Here is an 11,339-nt window from a genome sequence, read left to right on the forward strand (position 1 = left end):
TGGTTGATAAGCTTTGAGGAACAGGTGAGTTTTAAGTGCTCGTTTGAAGGAGCACAGATTGGGTGCGAGACGGATGGAACGAGGGAGGTCGATCCAGTGCAGTGGGGCAGCTACATTAAAATAAATATAGGTCTGTAAATATCCTTTTATTTGTTGCTTAGTGAAATTATCGCACCAATATTAGGAACATTTGTCTATTACCATAATAAAAAACCTCCTACTCTATATAATATACAAGATAATGCTCCCCCTACTGTGTCATCCAAGAATGAGACCATAGGCCAATTGCCTTTGTACAGATTATTGAAATCTGAGACAACTAATAATATACCTAATAATTATACAAACATACATAATACTTCAGCAGTGCATGTTATAATGTACACAATAGTATACACATTTTCCAAATGGACACTGAAGCGATGGCGTCAGATCTCCCTGATTAAAAACAAATATACAGATATTATTTACCTGAGTTCATACAAAAATTAACACCATTTTTGTATTAAGAACAAATTGCATATGTCCTGTAATCATAACTGTATTTACTTAGTAATATAATTATTTGGTGATCTCTAATATCTTATAGTATAATCTTATATTTCCATATAATTTCCTATGAGGTACATTAAATCTTATATTTCTATTTTAATGTCGTTTATATCACAAAAACTCATAACTACATACTTCTTTATCCAAGTAAACGGAGGAAATCTGGTCGCGTGCACTATGACAGACAATGATGCCCAACATTAATCTGATCACAATTGATGGGACCATTATCAGACATAATGGTAAATGTGTTAGAGAATAAACTCCATCTACCTTTGTGTACGCGATCATCTTCCGATCACTCTAACAAGACCCAGTGATCCAGCTTCTCAAGAAACGGAAACGGAAAACGAAAAAAAAAAAACCTTTTGTGGTCACGATCCGGCTCCCTCCCTGGTCCTCTCTTTCATGAAGGGGGTCAGACTTAGGCGATTGAAAGGTAAGTTAAGGGGGGCCCTAATATATATATATATATATATATATATATATCTATATATATATATATATATATATATATATATATATATATTAGTATTAGGGGAGAGGAAGGGAAAGAGAGACTTCAGGGACTGAAGGACAGCGGGCAGAGCCGCGACTGTAATTTCAGCCTTAACTCCCGCAGTTGAACGCACATGTGCGTTCCACAAACAGGAAGTTCGGCATTTGGAATGCAAGTTTGCGTTCCAAAAGCCGAAAAGTCGAACTTCCTGTTGGTGGAATGCATGTGCGTTCCACTGTGGGAGTTAAGGCTGAAAGTACAGTCACGGATCTGCCCGCTGTCCTTCAGTCCCAGCGTCTTTGCTGCTGTCTTCAGCCTGGCTGTCACAGTGACAGCCAGGCTGGAGATAGCGGGCCCCCTGGTAAGAGTGTGCCGACGGGCTCTCTGGTGAGCCTGGGCCTGGTACATGGGTACCCCCTGTACCCCCCTGATGGCGGCCCTGGGTACCCATGCCAACTGGCGAGGAGGCAGAAATGTATTTTAAATTAACACAGTATTCATGGTAACTCAGCTTATCAATTCACAAGAAATTAGTTGGGTACACACTACAGAAAATTTCTCCCAATGCGATATTGTTAACGATTTTCCCAACGACTGAAAATCATCCTGATTCACGTGTACAAACTAAAAACGTTTTACAAGATTTACCTTCAGATCTATGCTCTTCATCTATCATAACCATTGGCTGAAAAGATTGTGACTGTGAACACTCCATAGAGATCTATGGACACTGCAGGTCGTGAGTGCATATAATTACATACCGCAGGATTGGAACGACATTGATACACTGTTGAACAAAATTTTAATCTGATTTAAAAATCAAATCAAACAGTACGATGAGCTTTGGAAAGATAATCGTTCATCGTTGGAGCGTTCACACTAATGTGATATCGGGCCAAAGGGTCGTTTATCATGTTATTGGCCCAATAATAGCCTGAAAACCCTGTAGTGTGTCCCAGCCTTAGTGACAATATTAATGCACTACGCTTCGTTCCTCACTATGGGGTTGATTTATTAAAGGACAAAAAGCCCTTGCTGGTGAAAATTTGCGTTTTTGCTAGCCGTATGGCTTTTTTACCGCCTTGCCCCAGGTTACTGCAAGGTGATAACATAGCTTTTGCAGGAGAACCTATTTATCAATTATCACATTTGTATTTGAACTGCCACGATACCTGTTCTGTTAATACCATCTTAGAATGGTGTTAACCGATGGAGAGGACTGAAATAAAATGATGAATGAACGAAATCATATTTTTTCCACAGTGCGCGTTTTTAAAATAGTCAATATAAATATTTTCAGGTTGGGTAGATATAATATAACATATATTGTATCTACCGAATATATATATATATATATATATTCTCCTTCTATGCATATGCTTATCCCCCACGTATGTTCAGCATCGCTCAGATGTCACAGCAATAAATTAACGCCATAAGCAGTAGTACAAAAATTACACTTATTGGCAAAATAAGCCCTAATTTAATATATTGGTCCCTAGTTCTCTAGTTCCTAAATATGAATTATGTCTACTAAAATGACTGATTCCACTATGTTTTGGCAGCAGGTGCATTTAAAAATGTAAGACTGGGTACACACTACAGGTTTTTCAGCCAACTGTTGGGTCAATCGAGGGTTAATCGACCATTCTGGCCAATATAGCATTAGTGTGAATACTGAAACTGTGAACGATAGTTGTTCAAAATTATCGATTGTTATTTCATTTGATTGTTCAGCAGAACTATAAAACTTGTTCCAATCCTGCAGTGTGTATGCACTGCCAATCAGGATCTCCATAAAGTTTACAGAGTCATGGGGCTAGATTTACTAAGCTGCGGGTTTAAAAAAAGCGGGGATGTTGCCTATAGCAACCAATCAGATTCTAGCTTTTATTTATTTAGTACCTTCTACAAAATGATAGTTAGAATCTGATTGGTTGCTATAGGCAACATCCCCACTTTTTCAAACCTGCAGCTTAGTAAATCTAGCCCATGATCTCTTCAGCGGATGGTTATGACAGATGAAGAGCACAGATCTGAGGGAAAATCCTTTAAACCAAGTACAGTGTGTACACATGAATCTGCACGCTGATCGTGACTTGTTTTTCTCTTTTTCAGTCCTTGGTACAATCGTTGTAGATAACACATTGGTCTGAAAATTCTGTAGTGTGTACCCAGCCTTAAGTGACTCTGTATGTAATTATACGCTTAAAATATACCAGCAGTTTCCAATTTTTCTCATGTTGTCAAATCTCCCTCATAATTAAAATTTTTTATGACACCTCTGTTGGAAAATTAGATGAATATAATTGTGAACATTTTGAAAAACAGGCAAAAATGTGTTATTCCCTTTATGTTTAATTTAAAATGTATTTAAATAATTGGGAGCAATTGCAATATACGAGCAATATTAAAATAAATAAATAAAAGAAATCTGAAAACTACAATACAATTAAAAAAACGATCCCCAAGTTTTACTTTTAATTATTTGGATGGTAGCAAATTCCACTTGTTCCATTTAACCATTAACCTATTACTATGGGGTAACAAATAATTACTTTATAATGTTACAAAACGTCCCCAGTATCAGGTGACGTAATGAACTCACTTTGTAATAACTAATGCTTAGCAGGTAGTTGTGAAACAAATAACTTGACAAATTCAAGTGAAAGGCGTTTTTTGTTCCTTTACCTTTCAGGTGCCTATTTTATTTACAGTAGATTTCTTCCTGTCTCCATGTAAATGACAAGATATGGTAATATCTCATTGTCACAGACACAAGCAGACGACAACAATCTAGTGCTGTGTTTGTGGGGGGCGCCGGTATAACAGTAGACTATGGAGCCTCCCTTAGTTTAACCCAATAAAAAGTTATTTTTCTGTTTTGTCAACAGATCTAACTCTTTCATGCATCTAGAAAGTGATATTTTGGTAAACTCTATGTAAAAAAAAAAAAGAGTCTGGACCCCCCCTTTGAAGCTTTGAGGCAGATCCCTAGCAGTGAATTAGCATATCAGCAAAAGAGATCGGTCTGATATTGATCAGGCTGGGCTGTGTGTTTGCCTGGTATTGTTGGGGGATAATTGAGTGTCAGTCTCTGTCTGTGTCGCCTCACTGGCGCCATGTAGTTTTTTGGATTGCTAATTTTACTAACCGTCTGCCTAGGTCTCTGAGTCCTTCCCCATCCAGTACAGCGACATGCTCTTGCCTTGTGATCAGCCAACTGATTAGATAGTACTGTCACAACAACACAGCGCCACATACACACTAACACTGCCACTGGGACATTTCACATACTGGTTTTTGGCAATAAAAGTTATAGTGCAGTCCAGTTTTAGACTATTTCGTATATGGCACCTGATACCGGAGAGCAGGACAGCAGTCCCATTAACCCTTTGTGTGCTGCCTCTAGCCTTATTAGAGCCATTCTCTAAGACAAAAATAAAAATACTCTTATAGGAAGATGTTGCATTGCACTTTATTACAGTCAAACCATTGTGTTATTCGTATACCACACCAATAAGTTTGCTCACTGGCAGGACAATTTAGTGCATATTGTTTTAGATTGTTTTTCACAAATAAATAGGTCCTGCAATACTTAAAAAAAAATATGTACAATTTGACAATAAAAAAAGCAAAGCCTTGCTCAATGATGTAACCATACTATTTAAATGGCTCATGTAACCGTATATAGAGATTATCCAATTACAGCAGGGCGGTGCGATGCTCAGTAAAAAACTTAAAGAAGCTAGACATTATTACTCGTTATTCAGCTCTAAGCTTTTAAACGCAGATATTTAATGAAGAGTCATTAAGACTCCCTATTTCATGTAGCCATTATGGCATTGTATTTCCAAGGGCTAATTCCAACATACAAAGTGAATTTGATCTGCATGTTACTTAATGTCGGCTATTTGTACATTTCAGGCTGGGGAAGGGTAAAATGCATTTTATAGGGCTTAATTGGAACAATACATTATGTATATGTAATGAGTACCAGACGTGCACTTTAATGCAGTTTGTCTATGACAATATCATAGAACTAAATGTATCACTACTACAGGTTTGGAAAGCATCCGGATTTAGGATTTATGGGGTAATATATCTGTGATGTGTTGTTTAGAAAACTGTGTGCCACTGGTTAGTTTCACAGGAAACAATGTATCAAAATGGAAAACTTTTGGAAACAGTGCAAGACTGTTGTGTGGTACGTGGACCAGAACTGAACAGAGGGCACCAATGAAGGTCTAAGGTCTTATATGAAGTTCTGCATTACAAAGTACATAACAGTTACTGCTGTATATAAAGGATATAAATTAGGTTTTTTAACATAATTAAAAGTTTGTATGTAAAGCGACTTGTAATTTCTAGGATGCAATCTCACTGCCGGTCTGTAGATGAATGTAGAGCTATAATATTGTCCAGGGCTTGTATATAAAGTGTATGAATGCAGTGCTATAATATCAATACATAGCTGTCTTTTAAGTAGGGTATATATATATATATATATATATATATATATATATATATATATATATATAGTGCATATAAATTACTGTATAAATGGCAGCTGTCAAGCGCTGTTTAAATACAGTTCTATAATATCATTGAAGTCAATTATAAAGCGCTCTATAAATGTATTGCTGGATATAAAGTATTATATTTATGCATTCCAGGAATATTGCAAGATAGTGTCTCGAGTAGCAGATGAATATAATTATTGCAGGAAGCGGTGTATTTTTCTAGTAAAGGTAGGTTAGGGAACATGAGTTTTAGGGACACCTCCGTCAGACCTGCCCTTAACTCTCCTTTGCCCCGAGGTGCAGCGCAGAGATTGACAGCTCAACAATCCAGCAAGACTGTGTGCCCAGCCGGTCTGGGCGGGGCATTGTAGTGCTGCAGCCAATGGGTGAGCGGGTGGGCGGGGTGAGGTGTGTGCAGCGTCTGGGTCCGCGTTCTTATGCTCAGTGCTGGGGTTAGTCCGCTCAGTGTTCTATGGATCTCTTCCTAGTAGGATTATATTGCTTGGATTATATCGCTCACACTTCTGCACGTTCTCACTGACCTGGATCTGAGCAGTCCGGGACGCGGGGGACACGTATCCCGTGGAGTGTACAAGGCTGCTTGTTGTTCGGTGTCCTGCATGTCCGCTGGGTTGGATGGTGACACTTTTTCCTTGCACAACCCCTGAAGACGTGCAGTGCTGCGTTGGGGGAGAGCAGGGCTTGTAAATGGATCGCCAAGCTAGCCCCATCTCCATCTGGCTGCAACTAGAGCTGTGTGCTATGGCTATACTACTCGCCAAAGGTGCGTTGTCTTGGTTTAGTATATCATACTTTGGTGTGGTGTGTTAATAGTACCTGGGCAGATACTCTGCGGCAGGTTTAGGTAACATGATGGTCTCCAGGTGTTGTGGGACTACAGGTCCCAGCACGTCCTGCCACCCGAGGATGGACTGTGCACGATGTGACTTGTAGTCCCACAACACCCGCAGAACCATGAATACTATACTACTTGTGTGTTATGTAGTTGTGTAATATGTAGAAATTAGGAACTGAATGGTTTGTGCTCTTTGCCCGTTGACTGCTGTATTATCTGACACTAGAGGGCTCTGTATCTATGAAGTCGTCTATCTCTACACTGGTGTCTAATGAATGAGATTATTTTGAATATCACAATTCACATCTTGTAGTTGAATGAATTATTGTGCATGTTATAGCTAGTCCCTATTGTATGTATTTACTCTGGTTGATTGACAGTTCCACTTCTGAAGATGTTCTGCAGCAGCATGGTCTAGTTCTTGACTGACCAAAAACAATTAGTACCTTCTAATGTAGCTGGAAAACAAATGATTGAAATCGTCATATTAGATGCTATTCCATCTATGAGATTCTGACTTTAACAATAAATGCATTCCTGACATTTCACAATATTCTAATTATACTCTTTAAATATTTTACCTGACCTGATAAATACGCAGCCCCTTGTAACTTTAATTTTTAAGTCTGTTCTAGAACTTGTGATACTGTTGTTGGGAAGCTTACACAAACTGTAATGTGTATCCTTACCATAGGTAAGGAAGGGGGAGGTGTGGTAGACCTAAATTACGGCTCTTGCTGCTTCTGAGAGAAGCCTCCTGGCCCCATCAAAGGAGAAACAGATCAGGGAGTGACTGGGACTGATGTGAGGTCTGAGATACTGAAACTATGTGTCTGATAATGATATAATTAGGAGCTCACATACTTCTGGCTGCTGTTGACTTCAAAAGCTTTTGAGGAAAAAAAAAAAAAAAAAAAAGTCTGCAGCGTCCTGTAGCCATCTTGACTAGAACCAGGCATTTTTGGTTAATAGCTACATAACAGTATAACCGGAGAAGGGGGAGCTGGAGAACAGAAACATCATTGTTCAGTCTCTCAAAGTACCAATACCCTTTTGGCCCTTTGCAAAACATTGAAAGAAACTTTATACACAAATATAGGCAAAATATAGATTTAGCGGTGCTGGAACACTGCAAAGGCTCAACTCTGGTGTGATCCTTCTCCCATTAGTCATAATGTCACTAGGAACAGATAAGCTGACTTTTGTGTCAATATATGTTTATCTGCAAAAAAACAAACAAAACAAAACATTTTTCTACATTGTTTTATCCAGGAGCTTTCTTTCCATCCTAAATTGCAGGGCTGTAATGGATACACCTTTAGCTGATACTAGATTCGCAATCTCTTTTAATGAGTGGGATAAAAGTTGAGATCCCCAGGAGCACTTTGGCCTTTGAAAGCCTGAGGGAGATCTGGTCAGTGCTAATGCAATGCCTCCTGTTACCCATGCACTCCTGTCATTTGGCTTCCATTAACTAGGCTATTAAAGGGGGGGAGCACAGCCTGGCGCACAGAGGTGAAACCTGATCTCAAGGTGGGCTGCACTGTAACAACATCTCAGCCACACAATGTATTGTGTGCACTGTATTGCTTTTTAGATAATGCTGATAATGCCAAATCCGTGTGCTCCAGGATGGTCAAACAATGAAACAAACATTTAATGTTAGGGGCAATGTTTATCCATGGTTCACTGTGTGGTTTATGTTGCAATCTATGATAAAAAAAAAGTTGTACTAATTTTTTTTTAAACGGTGTCAATTTAAATGAACTTCTTTAGTTGTACATTTTTTTTTTTTAATCTTTATTATTATTTTTTTATAGGAATTCTTTATCAACTGCATCATAAATATACAGTGTACATGAAAGGCACTTTGAAAAGCTGAATTCTTGCAGAGAAGAAGCTTATTTTAATTAAAGCTTTTATGCACTAGAACATTATTTCTTTCAAATCAGATTTCAGGGGCCCACTGAGGGAACGTTTTTATGAAGGGAACCTTTTATCGTTTCCTTTTTCAATTTTTTTTTTCACTCCCCAGGTCTTTCCTGAAATATATATATTTATATTTGTTGCAGTATTGAATTTTTAGTCTGTTCCCTTTTTTTGTATTTTTACCACACAGCACATTGCGTGCAAGTCAGGGGAAGAGCCATCAATGTTGTAGTTCTGACCATTTTTATGGCTTTCCATTTCAGCTGAAAGGAATTGACTTTGGCAAACACACCAGTAATTGTGAGCTGCACGATTCCTTGTTTTATAACGTTGACTAAGTGGGACTTTGTGAAATAAAATGCTCTTTCTGTGACGGCTTGTACAGATCTGGGTTAACGCCTTCCCTGCCACAGGGGTCATGGGTTGCTGGGCCTATGTTAAATACAGTCTTAGGGCTAGATTTACTAAGCTGCAGGTTTAAAAAAGTGGGGATGTTGCCTATAGCAACCAATCAGATTCTAGCTGTCATTTTGTAGAAAGTACTAAATAAATGAAAGCTAGAATCTGATTGGTTGCTATAGGCAACATCCCCACTTTTTCAAACCCGCAGCTTAGTAAATATACCCCTTAGATAGCTTTGTATTTGTTAAATATCCTAGACAACATTAACTGACTTGTATTTCCCTTTGCCCTGTTTTGTGTTGCATAAATAGATATTTTATTTGTATTAATGTTGTAGTGGGGGAAAAAAAATCTCTTTTTTTATTATTTTTTTTTTTTTTTATAAGGTAATCTAATAATTCTCTGCTTTCTTTCAGGTGAAATTAGATGCTACTGTGACGCTCCACACTGTGTTGCAACTGGATACATGTGCAAATCTGAGTTGAACGCCTGCTTTTCTAGGCTACTTGACCCCCAGAACAGTAATTCACCTCTCACACATGGCTGCCTGAACTCAATTGCAAACACAGCAGATATCTGCAAACCCAAAGCGGAGGAAAAACAGAGCAGTCCGGCCGTGCCGAAGCTGGAGTGCTGTCATGAAGATATGTGCAATTACCGAGGTCTTCACGATGTTCTCTCTCATCCAAAGAGTGAACCATCAGGTATGGGAAGCACTCTTCAAACTAAATCCCTTTCCTTGATGTATAGGCCTATGGCTGCCAATACCCTGCGTGTCTGGTATTGATTTTGTTGTTAATGTAATTAGAGATACCAGTGGGAAAAGCATGGTTAGAGTTAAAGATGTATTTCTGTTAGGTAGCTTTGATGTCTGTCTGAATGCTTGGCTCCTGTCTGGCTTTTAGTGGCTGTTTGCAGCCATCTCTTTCCAGTGTTTGGAAGAATGTTCCATTTGTGTGAACGCTGCGATTCTTGGGTTTTAGCTGCATGCCTTCTGCGTCTGAAAGTCTCTGCTTAGAAAGGACAATTGTTATAAAATATTTTTAGTAATATTCATATATGTATCACTACGGTACTCATATAGTTATTCTATAGCCGATGGAAGCAGAATTTTTTTTGTTTTACATTTTCATTTTGATAGTGCTGCTGTTATTGGGAAGTATAAATTTAATAATTTAGTGGTGTCACTGTTGCTTTTACCAGCTAAGTCAGGGACCAATAGAATACAACCTCCCCCTCCCCCCTACAACATTTTCTTTTGTTATCAATAATTTTTTACGAGCTTGACCTACTTTTCCCCCTTCATAGAGCTCCTAGATTTAACAATTTCATGTCATTCCATTTGATATCCCACATTATGTTGTGTAATCTAAAGTTTATATTTTATTTCCAGGTGCTGGTGGCAAGTACCAACATGAGAGCACAAGAAACCTTATTACAAAGGTCCAAGAGCTTACGTCCGCCAAAGAACTGTGGTTCCGAGCAGCTGTTATCGCTGTGCCTATAGCTGGTGGATTGATCCTGGTGCTTCTTATAATGCTTGCACTCCGGATGCTGCGCAGCGAGAATAAGAGGTTGCAAGATCAGAGACAACAGATGCTGTCCCGTCTGCACTACAGTTTTCATGGGCACCATTCGAAGAAAAGACAAGTGGCCAAGTTAGACTTGGAGTGTATGGTGCCTGTGAGTGGCCACGAAAACTGTTGTTTGACCTGTGATAAAATGAGGCATACGGACCTCAGCAATGACAAAATAATCTCTCTGGTTCATTGGGGGATGTACAGTGGACATGGAAAGCTGGAATTTGTATGACCACGTTGATGATGATGATGATGATGGTGGTCCAGTAGACTTGGCCTTTCTTGCTTCTGCTGGATAATAGCACTTTATCTTTTAAAAAAAAGAAAAAAAAAACTCTATTCCTAAGAGGAGGAGGTTGGAATCTTTTGCACGGCGAATATCTCTTTTCCTGCGACAAGATTCCAAAAGACGTCTTATTTGCACAGATATGGAGTTGTGGACTGTTTGTATTATTTGGTTTAACTTTGCAGGAGGCAAGATGTAGAAAAGTTGTACACTGTCACCAATGTTTTCTGAACTTTAGGGAACTAATATTGGTCATTGAAATAAACTGTACAGAATGTACATGTTTCTATATATGTTTAATGTAAAGATTTTTTAAAAATATATATATTTTGTCTGGAATGGTTTGCCTGTGCTTATTTAAGAGGGTTCAGTACTTCTCAGCAATGACACATTTGCTTCCATCTCGTATATGGAGCCTCCCTAAACCAAAACACAATTAACCTTATATAAAAGAACTACAAATAACATTCACAAAAGCCATTTTCTGAAAAAGAAAGGTTAAAAATTGTTGATTCCAGTATCTTTTTTTTTTTTACAATTTTTATTTGTAAATTTACATTTATAAATATTTTCTTACAAAAGAAAACGTGTTAGATTTAGCAGTCATTTTTAAAGGTAGTCTCCTGAAACTTTCTGTTTATGAAACCGTCTATGGGGAAGTTATGAGAAGTGCAACTATATGATTAGATGTTTATATGTTCCGTGAAGAGCA

At 38.3% G+C, this 11,339-nt stretch overlaps 1 protein-coding gene across 1 annotated transcript; it reads left to right on the top strand.

The window, feature by feature from the left end:
- The first annotated feature begins 6,009 nt into the window (after window positions 1-6,009).
- BAMBI (BMP and activin membrane bound inhibitor) lies at window positions 6,010-10,966 on the top strand. The gene is made up of 3 exons (XM_075211233.1): window positions 6,010-6,358; window positions 9,178-9,465; window positions 10,155-10,966. Exons 1-3 carry the CDS (start codon window positions 6,283-6,285, stop codon window positions 10,571-10,573), a joined length of 783 nt encoding a protein of 260 aa, XP_075067334.1. The 5' UTR covers window positions 6,010-6,282; the 3' UTR covers window positions 10,574-10,966.
- The last annotated feature ends 373 nt before the right edge of the window (window positions 10,967-11,339 follow it).

Source organism: Mixophyes fleayi, chromosome 5 (assembly GCF_038048845.1).
Source record: "Mixophyes fleayi isolate aMixFle1 chromosome 5, aMixFle1.hap1, whole genome shotgun sequence".
Classification (NCBI taxonomy): Eukaryota; Metazoa; Chordata; class Amphibia; order Anura; family Limnodynastidae; genus Mixophyes; species Mixophyes fleayi.